General features: G+C 32.7%; 1 protein-coding gene across 2 annotated transcripts in view; it reads right to left on the bottom strand.

The window, feature by feature from the left end:
- The window catches only part of LOC107437989 (uncharacterized), a 72687-nt gene that overhangs the window by 37414 nt on the left and 16218 nt on the right, over positions 1-19055 (bottom strand). For both annotated transcript variants that reach the window (XM_087160804.1, XM_087160805.1), the window contains exons 2-3: positions 2003-2091; positions 1731-1808 (exon numbers count right to left, since the gene is read on the bottom strand). In XM_087160804.1, coding sequence (XP_087016930.1) covers positions 1731-1808; positions 2003-2091 — 167 coding nt within the window. The remainder of the gene's footprint in view (positions 1-1730; positions 1809-2002; positions 2092-19055) is intronic.

The raw sequence follows: 19055 nt of genomic DNA, 5'->3' as shown, positions 1-19055 counted from the left end.
CCTATACAGTTTAGAATCATAGCTTTGCTCTTCAATTCATTTTTATCACTTCAACGTTCTTGCCTTTTATCACCACACGGAATTTAATGTTCAAATTTTAGTACCACCTATGCATAACCACTCAGCAATATCAATACACCTATTGCCTTTTTTAAATTTGCGTAGCAAATATTTAAAGTAATAATTAATTACCCGGATATCATCTTTTGTTCAAGCAAAGAAGCCCATTTCATTTTCATAATTTTGCATGTACAAAATTTTTTATTCAAATCTTCATGAAATCAACGTAATTAACTCCGATTAGAATCAATCACCATCCTACGCAGTCAAGGTACTTTATCCATTAGTTTGTCCAAAATTTCAGTTTCATTGTTATTCCGATTACATTGAATCATGCTCACCCCAGAGATGATTTCGGCTAGTAATATACGTATTTGTAACTACATGTTTAACATATTTATACACATATATTTAAAACTCTGATGCATTTGTCCCAATAATTCATTTCACATCATGCAAATTTTGTATAATACGATAGTGTGGAATCTCCCAGTAGAGAATATAATATATACCAAATTAGACTGTAATTTTTTCTTCAAAGTACTATCTTTTTCTAAAACACTGCAAGGACATTGTTCGAGCCACAAACTCTATTTTAAGGAATTTGTAGCCTATCGACCTTATAAATGATTTCATTGGTTATGAAAGTTTTCTATGTTTTCATGTTATAAAATGTAATGTTCTTTAACACAAAGTTTAATTGTTCAGACTGAAATCAAATAGACAAATACTGTAATGCTTCAAATCCGGAACAATTCAAAATACAAAATAAACAACAATTTCAAGATTATTGCTTACATCGGAAAGCACAACAATACGAATTTAGCCTTCGGAAAGAAAAGACTGTTTATATGGCGTTCCTGTTTTGATATTTTGTTTATTTTTATGCATTCAATTCTTTTTTTTTTCTTTTTTTTTTGCGAAAAGAAGGAAAAGAATAAAATTGAAAGTGAAGTGTGTTTGACGTACAGCGCAAAGAAAAGAAGAAAGGAGTATCTTAATATCTATTGATCTAATGATCGGATTGTCATACACTCTGAGATACTATCTTAATGGTTCTAAAGGGTAGACCTTGAATATGTTAATTAATTTGTAAAAACTTCGCTTTAAATTACGAAATTAGGCACAAAAACGTACTATATTTAAATGAACGTATCTATTTTTTTCCTTTTTTTTGCATTTGATTTTTTGACTCTCAAAACATAGGGATGACAGCAATACAGAAATGGAGTTCAAATTAATATATCATGAGAACGATAGAAAGTTAGGGCTCCTCAATGTTAATTCCACTTTTTACATATTTCGAATAGCGTTTTATCTCTCGAACAATGTGAAATAAAAGATTATGCCGAAACTGGACTCGTTAATCATGCTGTTTTGACTTGTATATAACTAAAAAATATCGGTGTGGATCCACCGTTATGATATATATATATATATATATATATATATATATATATATATATATATATATATATATATGTATATATTTGTACGTATGTATCTATATATAGCCAGACTAGTGTTTGAAGTATTCCATATTTCTCAAAAAAGATGTTCGAAATCAAAAATTCTATTACCGAAGACTGAAACTATTGATTATATTATGATTTAAGTGATTTTTAATGCGTGGTGAATACATCCGACTTACAAAAATTTGAAAGACTTACTTGGTAAAATTTTTCATCTTTATCTAGAACCCAAAGAGAATCTGAAATATTTAACTCATCCAAAGACTTTCTCAATACCTGGAAAAAATACCATTATATACACATGGTAGAAGGAAGTTATTCATAAAGCAGAGCTCAACGTATAAAGCAATTAATAGAATCACAGAACATTAAACTGAACATAATCACAGAACATTAAACAGTAAATAAATAGAACAGTAAACAGTTAACAATATTCCACATGAAACAAATCGTAATGCATATTTTCTTACTTTTTCTAAAGGGTCTGCGACTCTGGTTTTGACTTCCGTAGAATCCTCAGATTCTGCATTGACACAAATACTTGGAAGGCTTTGATTGCCTGAAAAGGAAAGTATTCGATTAGCCATTAGTTTGTTATTGTTCACTGAATTTAGTTTTTTTTCTAACTTCCTGAAAATCAATCTTTGCGTTTAGTAAATGTGTTTAAATAAGTTAGCATTAGTCAATGCTCGCCTTTTATTTCTATTTAGCTAAACATTATGATATATAATAAATGCAACAGCCAAAATCAGTTATCACATAAAGTATTTCTTTTATTCTATTAAAAATATTTATTAAAACATTCTGATTAGAGTCGTGGTGGCTCAGGGGATAGAGCGTTCGCCTTCCGATGAGGTGAACGGGGTTCGAATCGTAGCTCTCGCACTGATCACAGTGCTAACGTACAATATCCTCAGTAGTTGAAGGATCATAGGTTAGTGTCCCCTTGCTGTCAGATAAACCGTTGGAGATTTTCGTGGTTTTTCTCTCCGTGTAACGCAAATTCGGGTGAGTTACATCAAAAAGTCCTCCACGAAAGCAAATTTCTCCCTATACTTGCTGCAGGAATTTTCTTGCTTTCTGGATTGGGTTCAAAATTACAAGGCAATGGAGTTCAACTTTAATAGTCGTAAACCCAAAAAATTGGGTCGGCTATTCAACGACGGTTATTAAAAAAAACATTCTGATCATAAACACTTCTTAATATTATTTAGCTTCTTAATACTATACGCTATAGCTTACTAAATAACTTCTATAGGTTAATTATGATGAATCCTACAGGTATATTTAACAGAACATTACAAGAAACAATAAGAAAAACAATTATCGAATGGTAGAATGTTTTTAAAGAAGAAAAACAATTATATAATAAATAATAATGGATATATAATAAATATATAATGTAATACATAATGATTATATAATAAATAATAAAAACAATTATCGAAAGAAAAATAATTATCAAATGGTAGAATGCTTTTAAAAATATACTTCTGATCAAAAGAAGAACATATAAATAATAACTCTGATTAATATTTAAAAAGAAAACCTATTTACCAATTTTAAAATTAACTATTATGTTTCCAATCCGTTGTGCCTAATTTTAAAACTTACATTTTATAAATTCACTTAAACATTATTTTTTTGAATTATGCATATAATTACTTCTAAAACGAATTTAAAATCAAGAACGTCAATACATCACGTGAAAATGAAACAAGTTTTGTTTTTCATTGAAATTTCTATTTTAGAACGCAAAGCAATCAAGGAGTTTGGGTAGAAAAGCAAGCGGAGAAAGAAAGCTATTAGTTTGGTAATAAAAGTTATAATGGAACTAAGTTTTCATCACTTAATTAGGAACTATGTTCAAAATGAAAAAAAGAAATCTAATCTTAAAATGTTGCCAAATTTTGTATCAAAATGCGCCATTTAGCAGAACTACTGGAAAATGATGGAAACAGACTCTTGCAAACTTGATAATGTCTCCCATTACGAGTTGGTAAGCACAAAGTGAGAGTAAATTCGAGAGATTTTACTCCAGCGAGTTTCGAGAAAGTTTATTCCAGCGATTCGTGGGACGGAGGCAAAGAAAGTCGAAACGAATCGGGGGTAAAGTGAATATTGACACCGCATTTGGCGCATTATAGAAAAGAAGCGAATAAAAAATTTAACTTTTTTAAAGAGCTATCTATCGTAGTGAATCAAAGAATTGGAATAGTATGCCAGACAGGGCAAACTTTGTCCCCTTACTTCTTTTTTTTTTCTTCAGTGAATTGTTACTTGTTAGATGGAACGCAGGGGATGCTGTATGTTCTGATGAATATGAAGATATCTGCAAGCTTTTACATGTTAAGTTTAAAATTAACCTTTTTCATCCATCTTTTCGAAACTTATGGCTTCTTCTAGACTAATTTCTGATTTCCAGTGTGTATTATAGGTTAATTATCTCATGTTTATCATTGATGTTTATAGCTATATATTTGAAAGTCTGTGTCTAACTGCTACTGTGTTTCATTACATAAAATTATCAGGGTTAAAGTTATTTATTACTTAACATAAATAGCATTTTATATGTTAAGAAAAAAAATTTTAAACTGTTGATAATGACTGAATTTAAGAAAATGTGTTAAATTTAAAATTACAAATATACGAAACTTAACACTTCGTCGTTTTTTTCTAAATTGGCAGGGATATACTTAAAGGTTCCCAAGCTTTTTTTTCTTCATAGAAATTAAGCCTTGATGATAGTTGCAAAACTCGTCAAAAGAAATATGCCCACATTTCGCGGGTTTTAACTTTACCCACCTATGCAAAAGTGAACTCTTTTACTTACTAAGTTCTCCAGCCACCTGCCAAATTGTCGAAGCTCTTTCTCCAAGCAAAATAAAAAAGTGCCTTAAATAAGTGCCTTAATAATATTATCAATAGTGCCTTAATAATAATAAATTTAAGTGCCTTAGACTTAGTACTTATAATTTCAAACTATATATACCTTCTTCGAGTAAAAAATTATCTGGCCTTTAGAACAAACAAATAACTTAGATATTTTAAAAGTTATTAAACTTTTTTTTAAAATTCGCCAACTTGGCGACATTTTCTCACCCTGATGAAAATCATCAAAATAAATGACTTATTCTCATAATTGGCAAATTTTTATGTCATTCTGTATGAGCCTAAATAATGCAGCCTTAAAAGTATTTAAATGCTAAAAAACTTGATCACAAATGCTTTTCATTTCTGAAAACTGTGGCCTTTCACCATATTGACCTTTTGCGCCATTTTCATCGTAAACATAAAAGGCGCTGGCTGAAGATAGGTTAAACTTGCAAATTCGCAACAGAAAATAGCATATAGTAAATAAAAAACATCATTTCAAGCTACTAAAGAGGCTTCGAAAAACAGCTTTAAATAGTAATACTTTAGGGTTAGCTTTCCTGTGAATGCATAAGAATAAAAATCGGGGGGGAAATAAAATATTTACAGTTTTATCAACCTCTGTCACCTTGCAGGTAACATCACATAAGACAATGACAAAAAAAGACTAATGAACTAATAGAGTAAAATCTATTTAGTGTTTGAGTGTAATAAATCAATTATTTACAACACGAAATTTTTATTCCCTTCAAATCAAACTCTGATGCCAGTTTAAAAACTAGTCAAAAGAAATACGCTCACATTTCGTACGCCTTAACTTTACCCACCTTTTGAAAAAGTGAACTCGTCCACTAAAATTTCCAGCCACCCGTCAACTTTCGTACTTAAATAGTAATGTTTTAAGGTTAGCTTTGCCATGAATGTATAATAATAAAAATCAAAAAAAAAAAAAAAAATATTTACAGTTTTATCACTCTCAGTCAGCTTGCAGGAAACATCACATAAAACAATGCCAAAAAAAAAAAGACTATTGAACTAATAGAGTAAAATCTATTTAGTGCTTTAGCATAATAAATCAAATATTTATAGGTTACTCGTGCAATAAACTTCAAAATATACTAAAGACAGCATTCAGAAAAACCACACAATGCTCTGGTTTCTCTCAATCTCCCCAATAAAATTAGAAATTATGTTTGTGGAAGCGTATAAATTAAAATTTCGAATAACTCGCATTCTTACGCAACCAACGTGACATTGGTTTCCTGTCTGGAGCGGTCAGTAAAAAGACTGTCAGGAAAAAACCTTCAACGGAAAATGGAGGACACGAACCCTATTATGTCTTTTCTTCTCTGGTAGCGGATTCTGCGAATCACAAGAATGCTATCTCTTTTGCCATTTACTGAGAATGTTAGAATAAAATGGCAATGTGAAAAGAGCTTATTTCAATTAAAGAAGGTTATAGAGTTCGCTTTGTGTTCGCTTTACCTCGGCACGTGAAATGAAATCGATGCTTCCGAACTCCGAGGAATAATTTCAAAATCAATTCGGAAAAGTTCGTTAGGCCGGTCAAATTTGATAGCTGTCAATTACAGCGTTTGAGATTGTAATCCTATTTAAACAAACGAAAGTCTAACTTGAGGGCTGCATTACTTTATTCTCGTTGGCAACAGCAATGTCAATCACATTAAAATCACATCACATTAAAAAGCACACGTTGGAACACAGCAATAACCCAATAAATAAAATGCAAGTATCAGCTAAAAAGGTGACCTGATGCTTGAATTTTATACTCAAAAAAGATTAAAATGGGAATAATTCAGTTTTTGTTGCTTTATGACGACGAATGTAAAAAACGACAATAAATAATATAATAATATTATAAGTTTAATTGGATATATGTTTTTTTTTATACTTAAATGTGTGTAGAATTATAATACTTTTCTTTCATTCAAACAACAACTAATAAAAAATAGGTGATTGAAATATGAGCACTTGAAGAGAGAAAGTGAAGTAATGCATTCCTTATCATTTGCGATGTTTATTTTGTAACACATATATTGGATATTCAAACTTAAAATATAAGTAAATGAATACACTTAACGGAAAATTATGGATCCTACCGAAGAAAATACTCAATATTTTCAACAAAAAAGTGCGTGAGCATAAGTTGTAAATTCCAATTATTAGTGTCAAATAGTATATTTTTATTTATTTATTAACAAGCAAACATAAAGGCATTTGCTTGACATATTGTGCTACATTTAAATTTTTGACACCTCCATCTTTTAGTTGTAATTGGAAAAAGTAGTATGATATTATTTGTTATTGAAACAAAATTAACTTTCTTTGACTTTAAATCAACTCTTCTTTAACACAGTACATTAGTTTAATATACTGAAAAGGAGACGCGGTGGCTCAGGGGATAGAGCGTTCACCTTCCAATGAGGTGAACAGGGTTCGAATCCCAGCAATGGCTGGTCGATACGAATTCCGCATCCGGCCGGCAACAAACACGGTGATAACGTAAAATATCTTCAATGGTGCACGAATCATGTGCTAGAGTCCCCTTGCCGTCAGGCTAACCGTGGGAGGTTTTCGTGGTTTTTCTCTCTCCATGTAACGCAAATAAGGGTTAGTTCCATCAAAAAGTTCTCCACGAAGGCAAAATTTCTCCCAATACTTGATCCTGGAGTTCCCTTGTACTTTCGATTGGGTTCAAAATTACAAGGCTACTGAGTTGAACATTGGTAATCGTTAACTAAAAATTGGATCGACTGTTCAATTGGGTTTATAAAGTAAAAATATACTGGAAAAAAATAGAGCGAGTACCAATTAGCTTGAGATGAGCAACGATTTTTATTTTCTGCTAGATAATGACCCTAAGCAGACAGTCAGGCTATGACTGCTTTACAATGTAACAAAACATCTCCCAACATCAACCCAGTCTTCAGGTCTTTACCTAATAGAGCAATTACAGGACTTCTCTGAGAATCAGGGAAAAAAGGATATCTATCAAGGTATGAACTTTAAGTTGCGTGCATTTATTGTAGAAATTTCTGCCTGTCTAAGCTGAAATTTGAAGCTCACGTTTAGCGTCGTAATTTTAAATTAGGAGTTTCCTTTATATTTTTTTACATAATAATCGGGGTTTTATTGTTTTTACTATATAAGGAGAAGACTTTGCAAGGAATTAAAATTTATATTGATCCATAAAGACTATATTTACTTAGTTATCACTGCATAAACATAAAGCTGATCAATAGAGAAATATGAAAAGAAGGCAAGCACTCACTACCTTACAATTTTAACTGTGCATTTTAATAACACGGTCAAATAAAACAATAATATCGATTGTGTATGAGCTTATTTTATACGAAATAAAGGTAAATTTTTATTGAAATATCGAACAAGTCAATTGGAGCATGGCAAACTAAAAATTAATGCAATTTAGAAAGCATACATTTTTCAACAGTTTGGTTGTAAAACCTAAGTAAACCCAATGCATTACTTGAAAAATTATTTCAGTTTTTTTTTCATGGTAATTTTAATGTTTTTACTCATTTTTGCCTTCTCACCTTTTGATGACAAGAACATTAAATGGCAAGGACGCACTGTGCATTGTTCTATTTTTCGAATGTCACCGTGCACATGTATACTATAAGAAAGGGTGTCAAACAGAACACAGCCTTTTTTATGTTTTCTTCTGTTGAAATTTATACTTTTTCAAATCACACGGTTTTTATGAAAGAGCCAAAGCGTACAGACTTACTGACGGAAGGGTCGTTCACAAATGATACCACGCGTGAAGGGGTTTGTGAAATTGTGACAGTTTGTGACAAGGGACAAGAAGTGTGACACCACTCATTTTGATTGAAAAAAATAAACAGTATAAATATTTTTAAATTTTCATGTGTTTTTGTTTATTTTAAAATAATAAAAATGCCGTTTTCTTCTAGCGATTTTGCAATGCACTTTAAATTATTTTACATTGAAATACTTGATGCTAAAGTTAGTCCTAGTTTACAAAACAAGGAAATGTTCTTGTGCACCTATACTCATAAGAGGAAATATTGCGAGTCATTTTCACAATCTTCGGATAATCAAAGAGGGAATAAAATTACAATAATATCAGAAGCATTTCCTCTGCAGCCCGTTATTAGCGTGGGGGATTATGGAGGTTATGGTTCCACAAAAATGACGTCAAAATAGTATAGTGGAGTCATAGTGTATAATGAAATTGCGGAGTTAGGGAAATAATTAACGTCACTTCTTCGAGGAAAAGAATTTCATCAAAAGTACAACCCCATAGCGGGATTCGAACCCGGTGTCTTCCTGCTATGAGGCTAACACCTTGATCTTATATGGCTTACTTCATTATTCTAGTTTCGATCATATAGTCTCCATTCTCATTTGGTCCTAGTAGTTAATTGGTCCAATCTCCCATAATGCACCGCGATGAGGTTCCGAATCGAGAGAACATTTTCTTCATATATTTGAGAGTCGTGTTTCTTCATAAATCAAGTGCTTTCGTGACGAAATAATTCTCAAAATTAACGAATTTTTAATATGACAAACGCTTCGTTCGCCGTTCGTGTCTTTGAATTTTGGCGTAAATCTTGTAGCTACCTTCTACCAGTCTCATTTGTAATCGTTGGACTTAAAAGATAGAGAAATCAAAAAGATAGTCTTTCTTCTAGATTTTTTTATAATATATTAGGGCTAACTCACCATCCCTCACGATTGATAAAATCATTGTTTCTTGATTCTGGACAGATTGTTAAATCTAGATTAAAAGGCATTCAACGGCAAAATCCCGATGACCAAAAGGAGAAACTTTTAACAAGATGTCCTTGAAAAAGCGGAGAGATTAAAAAAAAGCCAATTGAGTAAAAAAAAAAAAATAAAAAAAAAAAAAGATGCTTATTTGTGAACTAACTAATGTTCATAAATAAGCTTATGAAAACTAATTCCATGATTCTTATTTATGAAAACTAATTCCATATTTGAAATTTATCTTTATGTAAATTTATTCGGAAAATATTCTACAGCAAATAATTTATTATTTCCAACAACATTACCTTAAAATTTTCGATCTAAAATTTCGTTATTAAATTTGTTTAAAAATCATGTTTATTCTTCATAAAATATTTTCCAGGATCCAAATAATTTTACATTGTTTATAGGCAACAAGATATATAAGCTTGATAACTAATTTTAACGAAACTCTATACTTAACATTCATAACTTGCTATCCATTAACAGGGTAATGAGAACTCTTTCCAAAAAGAATCAGCTATTTTTTGGCAAAATGAAGGAAAATATATTCGCCAAAACAGTGGATATATTCTAATTGTCTTTTAAAAACTTTAGTTTCATAATAAAAACAATAGGTTTAAAGTTTTCTTGTCAAATGGATACCCCTTTTGGCTGAACTCGATGCTATCCCTACCTCAGAACGCCACCGTGAATATTTAAAATAAGTATAACCTTATTTTCTTATCAGAAATTTTTTTTATAATTTCATCACACGTCGCATTGGCGTCTAAAAAGGGCACCGAATATAAATTCTCTCAAAAAAAAAAAGAATTATAATTCCGTTCCATTCTTATTCAGCTAGCCAATCCATCTTATCTTGAGTTATTTCTATTTGCATATACAAATCAGCTCATCATTTCTTTCAATTTAGGCAATGCACGTGATATACCGTCCAGACTCTCAGGCAAATGTCGCAAGGTCTTTCTGTCAATTGTCACGAGGCACCTGCATTTGTCGTATTTGTAAAAATATAAACCGGCATAAATTAATGAGCGTAAAAACGGAGAGAAATTCATGAGTTTTGTGACATGTGATTCTTTTTTTTTCGAAATGTTATGTCATAGTGTAAAGAATGGACAAGTTATTTGGCATCTGTTCTTATTCTTTTAAACGAAGATCTTGACATCTTTGAAAAGCCTTATTTCATCGTTTTTTTGATAGATCGCGTACTCTGTGTCAAGTATAAATCTCAGAAAAGCATAAATGTAGATTTATAGGTCATGGATTCTGTTTATAGACCAAAAAGTAGCATATTTTAAATTAATATATTTCTTTTTTACTTTTCAAATTTATCAGTCGCGAATGATGCCTTTTTCTCACTATATTGAGAAATCGTGAGTGACGCTGCAGCTATTTCGAGTGATCAACATTACGTTACATTTCGTTTACCAGCGTAAAAACTATGAGACTTCGAAAATTGAAATTATAAACGCAAGTTTAAATAAAAAAACAATATTTTTAAAAACCACGTTTTTGTAGTAGAGAATAATAATTAAAAAAAAATTTGAAAAACGAAAGACGTGGGGCGCATGAAATACATGACAGTAATGTTATATTAGTGTGTGTATGTGTGCTCTTGAGAATATGTGTATGTATATCTGTAACTGTAATTGTATCTGAATGTAGATGTGGAAAATGTTTGTGTATATGCATATGTATGTAGCTGTGCATGTGTAAATGTGTATAGAAAATGTGTATATATATGCGTATATGTAGGGGAGAATGGGGTCAATTGTAACATTTTTTACTTAACTATTTTTAACTACCAAAAAATCCAATATATTATTACTATTAATTGACAGACGAGTAAAGTAGATTATCCTCTACTAGAAAAATAAATAAATACCTTATTTTAAATGTTATTATATTTGTTATTAACAATTTTTGACAATCCGGCACTTGTTACAATTGTCCCCACTTACGGGGTCAATTGTAACAGTTCATAAATTCTACTAAAACATAGTTAATTATACATATTATCATAGTTGTGATATATTTTTTATTGATTAAAATAGTAGTGATATTTTAGGAGTGAAAATAATAATGAGCAGAGACCTAAAGGGCTAAACTTTTAACTTTAAGGGGTTAAAAATTTTAATTTATACTGTGAAAGGTGACAAATAAAATAATGCACATGCAACATAACATAAATGGTATAGGAAACTATTGGTGGTTCTTAAAGAGTTAAGTAATGGTTTGTAAACACAAGATTATTTATTTTCAGCTGTTACAATCGTCCCTTTACTTATTGTTACAATCGTCCCCAAGACGCCATTTCAGCTTCATTTGTTAAAAACAATGCTAGTTAATTAACAAAACTAATCTTTTTCTTTTTTGAAATGTTAATTAAGGTGTCCACTTACATATTCAGTTAATAATTTTTATTTGTTTTAACAAAATTACTTTGTTACAATATAATATTCTAATACCAAAAAAAGTACTTACGTAGCGTGAAAATATCTTTTGTGATGTAACTCTTTCAAAAGTACATAAAAATGGTTGCCAGCAGGGGTGTACATGTAGATTTATTAAATACACCTTATGCTCTACCTAGGAGCCAAATCTAGAACCCGACATTCGAAATTTTTGCTCTGTTACAATCGTACCCTGTTACAATTGACCCCACTCTCCCCTACTGTTATGTATTTCATTTGCCCCACGTTTTTCGTTTTTCAATTTTTTTTTAATTATTATTCTCCACTACAAAAACGTGGTTTTTAAAAATATTGTTTTTTATTTTGAATTTTTTTATTTTATATTATAAATTTTTAATTTTTATTTTATATTTTTTAAAAATTATTACTTTTTAATTATTATTCTTCACTACAAAAAACGTGGTTTTTAAAAATATGTATTTTTATTTAGATTATTTTTCTTAGTCAAGAGTAGTCAAGACTACTACAAGACCACCACTAAAATAATAGAACTTTCATTTTAAATTAGGGATACAAAAATCTTTATAGAAAAACAATACCTTTACGACTTTCATTAGTTTTATGCTGATGACAACCAAAACGATCTGGAAATGAATGAGGAAAAACTGGATCCTACCACGTGATTTTTCAGTCAATAAAAATACTCCGACAATAAAAATCTTTTCACCTGACATGTAATACTAATTTGAAATAATGGAATCGACAACAAAAGGCAATCTCAAAAATGATTTTTTTTTAAATTTAAATTTTATTTTACTTTGTATGTCTTTTTTCTCTTCATGCATTGTCATCCAATTCTGAACTATGCGCCAAATTTGAAGTTTGTGGCTAGTCGGAAAGTTAGTTTAAAATTGATTGCAAAATTCCACCCGGACAGACATACGCGAAGGCAAGTTTATATAAACGTGGTAAAAAATGTACGATTGAATAAAAAAGAATTTAGCATTAGAAAATAACAATTATTTGAAAGGTTTAACACTAGAAAGACGGAAAATTAGTATATACCTATATTGCCCAAACGCAGTCAAAATGACTGGATTGTGAATGCGTAAATAAATTAGTTTAAAATTACTTTTTAACATTTTTTGTATCATTTACAGTTATATAACAAGTTATTAGTAAATATTAACAATAAAAAAAGTTAGATGTGGTACAAAAAATCACAAAATTCTAAGAAATTGTGTCATTATATAAATCATTGTTTTTCGAATTGAAATTAAAAGCAGTCAAAATGACTTCCTTAGGCAATCTAGTGTTAATAAATGTCCTGCGGCGTTTTTGATTTCCCACCATTCGATCAGCTACCAGTTAGTAGCTCTTATGCTCACACTATTTATTTCATTAATTGGGTACTTGCAACTTGAAAAGAAGTGAAGTGAATATGTCTAACCATGTAATTTAAATAGGATTTAAATGGATACCTGTATGTGATGTCACGTGCGTGTGTCGAATCTGATTGGATTTAGAATCGACTGCTGCCGTGATTTATCTATGAGGATGTCACTTGCAGGTATCCTATTATTTATACTATTTATACATTTATTTATGCTTTTGGAACCAATAAAACACTGGGTTTTTTTTCGATTTGGGAAATTTTACGTGCTCAAAAAGTTCACGAAATATTTAGTCGAGGTTTTCTGCGCACAATTCATGCTCAATGAGCTGCGCATAATTCATCCTTGCGATGTCTGGAACTTAAACAAAATATGAGCCTACGTCGAATTGTGTGCATGACATTTTTGTACGTAAGCAATTGCTGCAAACTATCATGTCGGCGTTGTTGTTTCTAATGCCACTGGTCAATACCTGCTAGCCTGCTTGGTGAAACCAAGCGAATTTAAGGCAGAGGGTGCGTTTCTTGCTTTTCAGTGGTGCCATCTATGGCAGAGAATACTTCAGCCACACACACGTCACAGCCCGTTTACAGGATGCACCCATTCATACATCCTCAGATCGTAAGTTTGACCTGAACCAGAAAATGATCAATCTCCGCTTCAGTACCCCCAAGGATATTATTTGTTATAGGAACATGGAGGACTTTGTGACCCTACATATTTAAAGTACATCTGTCACCATTTACTCCACGGGTAGTCTTCGGCCGGCGGGGATCGAACTCATAACCTCAACGCCCTACGGCTATCCCGGCCCACCCAAAATATCATTTGTTCTCGTAACAAATCGTGATCAAAAGAAAAATTCAAACGAATTACAACTGACATAATACGAATTGCAACTAAAATGTCAATTTAGTAATTAAGTGTCAATTTAGTAGAAATTATACACTCTACTAAAAATCGTCATCCTCAAGCAAAGGTGTTTATGTGTTCATACATTGTTACTACTATATTGTGAGAAAAATGTGACACCCTGTCACAGTAGTATGTGATTAGGCCAGAGTATTATTTGAATACTCAATATCCGCTATCTTACAAAGGAACAAACACTACTACTATTTGGTTGAATGCGTTGAACGAACTGAAGAACATTAAAGTAAGTTCTCTTGCCTCACTATATGACAATCTATCACGCCATATTTCATCTGATAGGGAATACTTTTTCTTTTATTCTATGCTTCGAACCAAACTTTCATTTCTTTTTTCAAGGACAATTATGTGTCCAACATTACACATCATAGTTCATCGTTGAGTGACATTCTCTGGAGAGAAAAAAATGTTGTATGAATCAGCCGCAACGCTTGCTTAAATTTAAACTTTTTGCGTGTTGGAATTCTCACCTCTAAATAATGAATGACTCATCAAAGTATAATGGGAAAAAAAAGTTCTTTGAAAAAGACTTAAAGAGAAAAGTAAGTCTCTCAGCTTATTTATATAATTGTTCTGTTGAATTTAAATTAAATATTATTAATACTCTGAGGATCTGTTATTACACTCTGCAGATTTACTATTACACTCCGCGAGTGGGAATTCTCGCTTTCAAATAATAAATGATTCAAAAGTAAGTCTCTTAGCTAATTTATTTAATTGTTCTGCAGACTTTAAATAATAAATTAAATTTATTCTTTACTCTCTGCAGAGCAAATAGAAGTAATCGGTTGCAGAATTACTCTAAGAGAATTCGGCCCAATATTGAAATGAAATATCGATTCTTGAACCTATCGTGTAGATTTGCTGCAATCTAAAACATTGGATTGAATAATTAATGTTTTCAAAAAAAATGTTTATCATTTGTTTCTATTTTATCATGTTCTGTTTTAAATCCGATCCTTTAACCCTGAAACTGCATGCTTAGGAAACGTATAAATCCTAAAGACTGCAACATAAGAAAATATCTAATACTAGATTACAAAAGCCAGCCTTTTCTAAACGACCAGACAAAGGAGATAAATAAATCCACGTCTGCTGAAGAAAGGGAGTTTTATTTATTCCCGTATGATATAAAGCGATCGCAAACCTTGAATGCACGTTCTCACTCTTCTAATGACGGGTATCACCGGGTTTCATCAGTCACTTGAGGACGATCGTAAAAGGAAATAATCTTTGTCCCATGAGTATATGTTACGGCAACGAACCGAAAACAAAGAGGTAAAAAAAAAGTATCTGTAAACAAAGGCACCAGATATCAAGCATGTTAGAAGAACATCGAAGCTAGATGAAATGTCTTACTTGCAAACATTTCAAAAAAGATTTATGGGCACTTTTTTTACACTTAATCATCTCCCATTCCATAGAAACTTTGTAGTTACTTAAAAAGAGAAGTGCATATTTCAGTCACAATAATAATACTGGGTAGGCAACAATTTTTTCCCTTGAAGATTCTAACATTCTGCATGTCATTAAATACTTTCAGAATGATGTTTTTGATCATTCGCACATGGATGTTTTGTTCTACAGTATGTATGGTTTTTTTTTGTTCTGTTCAAGTTAATTTAGATTAATTTTCGGATCCTTAAAATGGAATGGTTTTTATATTTTTTTTTATAACCGTCGTTGAACAGTAGACCCAATTTTTTGGGTTTACGACTGCTAATACTCAGCACTGTAGCTTTGTGATTTAGAGCCCAATGCAGAAGACAAGGGAACTCCTTGAACAAGTATCGGGCGAAATTTGCCTTCGTGGAAGACGTTTTGAGGGAACTAACCCGCATTTGCCTCATATGGAGAGGGAAACCGTGAAAACATCCCTCAGTTAGCCTGACGGCAAGGGGATTCTAACCCATGATCTGTCTACCTATGAGGATATTTCACGTCAGCACTGTGGTCGGTGCAAGCCGGATGCGTAATTCGTATTAACCAGCCATCGCTGGGATTCGAACCAGATTCACCTCATTGGAATGCGAACGCTCTATCCCCTGAGCCATCACGGCTCAATGGAAGAGTCGAGATAAATGAGCATTCTAGACTCCTTCTTCGTTTTGCTTTTAACGAAGAATTCTGTGATCGTGAAAACTGTTCGTGACATTTGTGCAGTGTACGGAGAGGGTGACACAACTGAAAGAAACCTTTAAGCCTAACGTAAAAATGAACATTATGAACTCAAAGGGACACCTCGTTTCAGGATTCCAATTGAGTTCAATGCTCAGTGATTTAATCTAATTATTATTTTTGATTATATTTATTTGACTTTTATTGAAGTATTTTTAGTTTCTTTTTGAAGTTCGAGCATGTTTTCTCTGTCAATACTTTTTACTTCCTCATTCGTAAAAGAAACACTTCCCCATTTTAACTTGCAATCATCCAGTTTCGTGTTTGTGCCCAAATCCAATCTATTAATGCAAACAGTGTCAGATAATGAAAAATTATTACAGCATAACGGTTTAGACACAAAAAGATAATGAAAATTTATGATGGTATAACGGTTTAAACACAAACAGATAAGGATGTCTTCCAGACGTTTCCAAAATTTATCACTTTGAAGCTTGAAAAATCTTCGAATACGAAAAATAAAATTATAACAAATATATTTTATACCTATTTTGCATTCGCTTATAACTGCGTTTATTTAAAAGTTGATTCTTTAATGATAAAATAATTTTAAATTTTAAAATCTCCATTTTTTAATTGAATGTAGTTAATTTTTTGTATGAAACATAAGATCACAATGAAGGAGAGAAAAGAGTCTATTTCTTTTAGTCAGACCTAAAACATGAAACATAGAGAGCATCACTTTCGAAAGACAGGGTAATTCTCCGTCGCAAGTGTATACGAAAGTGATGTGCCATGCGTTTTTCGTTTCAAACCTAACAAAAATATAGTTATATTTTACTATTTAACCCACTTAAAAAACGCAATCTTTAAATTTTTTTTCGCATTTTATTATTTACTTTTTTTTAGTTTTGTATTTGCTAGTTTGTTAATCTTAGAAATTGGTTAAAATTTCGATTGAGTATACATTTAATTTAATAATAAACTCTCCTCGAAGCAGTCAGGAAGCAAATGCTACCTATACTTTCAGGAAGCTCAAGTTCCTCTTATCTTCGAAAAGTGGATAATAAACTGCTGTTTGTAGAAAATGCAACACCATGAAGGAATCATCAGAATCAAATGAAATTCGCAGCAAATGTCAATTATAGGATATTATGCAAATTAATAAAGTTTCAGAGCCATCGCGCGTGCGTGGCGCGCGCAGCGCCCTCTGAATTGATGCTGAAAGCGTATAAATAAAGTGCTGTAGCGGGACGTTGAAAATAGTCTATGATTATTTGTTAGTGGCAAACGTTTAGTGAGACCTGAGTATGCCTCCACGACGGAAGAATAAGAAATTCAAGCAACTTACGGAGTTTGAACGAGGGAGGATAATCGGCCTTCGAGAAGGAGGATTTTCCTATCGCGCAATAGCAGCTCGTATGCAGCGGAACAGTTCCACAGTGATGCGAGTTTGGAAGCAGTGGACCGACGAGCACCGAACAACTCGAAAAACAGGCACTGGACGACAGAAGGTGACGTCAGAGCGCGATGATCGACACCTGCTCCGCATGGCGGTGAATGATCGCACAGCTTCCTCCAGGCAGCTGGCAGCACATTGGTCTACTGCTACAGGTGTACAATTGTCGGCTTCGTCAATTCGTCGTCGTCTGCTGCGCCGTGGATTGCGTGCAAGGGTGCCATTATACAGGATTCCCCTCACGGCGGATCATCGACGGCTGCGTCGGCAGTGGGCTCTTGAGCACAGAGACTGGCGAGCTGATTGGCACCAAGTTGTCTTTTCAGATGAATCACGCTTCAATTTGTGGACCCATGATGGCCGTGTTCGTGTTAGACGTTATGCCGGTCAACGCTGTTTTCCTGAGTGTATTATTGAACGACATAGTGGTCGAACACCCGGAGTTATGGTCTGGGGTGCGATTTCGTATCATGGACGATCCAATTTGATACGAATTGAGGGTAATCTCAATAGCAACAGATACGTCCGTGAAGTGCTACAGCCCGAAGTCGTTCCTTTCCTTCAAGGCATCCCTGGAGCTATCTTTCAGCAGGATAATGCACGCCCACATGTTGCGCGGACTGTTAGAGACTTCTGTTCAGCACAACGCATGCAACTTCTTCCTTGGCCTGCTTATTCGCCGGATATGTCGCCTATTGAGCACGTGTGGGATGTGGTTGGTCGGCGTCTCACTCGTGATCCGCGTCCTGCAGTTTCCAAAGACGAACTTTGGTTGCGCATACAAGCGATATGGAATTCTCTTCCTCAAGCAGATATTCAACATCTGTTTGACTCCATGCCACGTCGTATAGCAGCACTTATTGCAGCGCGTGGTGGCTGCACCAAATACTGATTTCGGACGCTTAATTTGTTTCTTTTGTTTTGAAAATTTCATCATTTATTTGTATCAGTACAAGTCGTTTCTGCATTAAATTTCATTTGATTCTGATGATTCTTTCATGGTGTTGCATTTTCTACAAACAGCAGTTTATTTAGATTTTTTTCAAAAGAAATTTACGTTGGCTACAATAAAAATGAAAAATGATCATAATGATGTATGCATGCATTGCTATAAATATTAGCGCATCTATTCTTGCAAGAGTTGTCAGAATGAAGCGAAATTTCATATACGTAAGTGTAACAAGATGTAAACCAAGGTTTACAAAACCATTATTACACTCGTGGCATAAGAATTCGCACTTCTAAAAAGTCAAGAGCTGTCAAAATGAAGCGCAATTTTACATACGTAAGTGTAACAAGATGTAAACCAAGGATTACAAAACCCTCAAATATTAGAGTTATGCACTCGTGGCATAAGAATTCGCACTTCTAAAAAGTCAGAGCTGTCAAAATGAAGCGAAATTTTACATACGTAAGTATAACAAGATGTAAACCAAGGATTACAAAACCATCAAATATTAGTTGTTGTTGTAGTTGTAGTTCATTTACGTCGCACTAGAGCTGCACAATGGACTATTGGCGACTGTCTGGGAAACATCCCTGAGGATGATCCGAAGAC

Source organism: Parasteatoda tepidariorum, chromosome 1 (assembly GCF_982258835.1).
Source record: "Parasteatoda tepidariorum strain Cologne lab strain chromosome 1, Ptep-v5.0, whole genome shotgun sequence".
In the NCBI taxonomy this organism is placed as follows: Eukaryota; Metazoa; Arthropoda; class Arachnida; order Araneae; family Theridiidae; genus Parasteatoda; species Parasteatoda tepidariorum.
The sequence above is the reverse complement of the archived record's forward strand: the minus strand, read 5'-3'. Positions and strand labels throughout refer to the sequence as shown.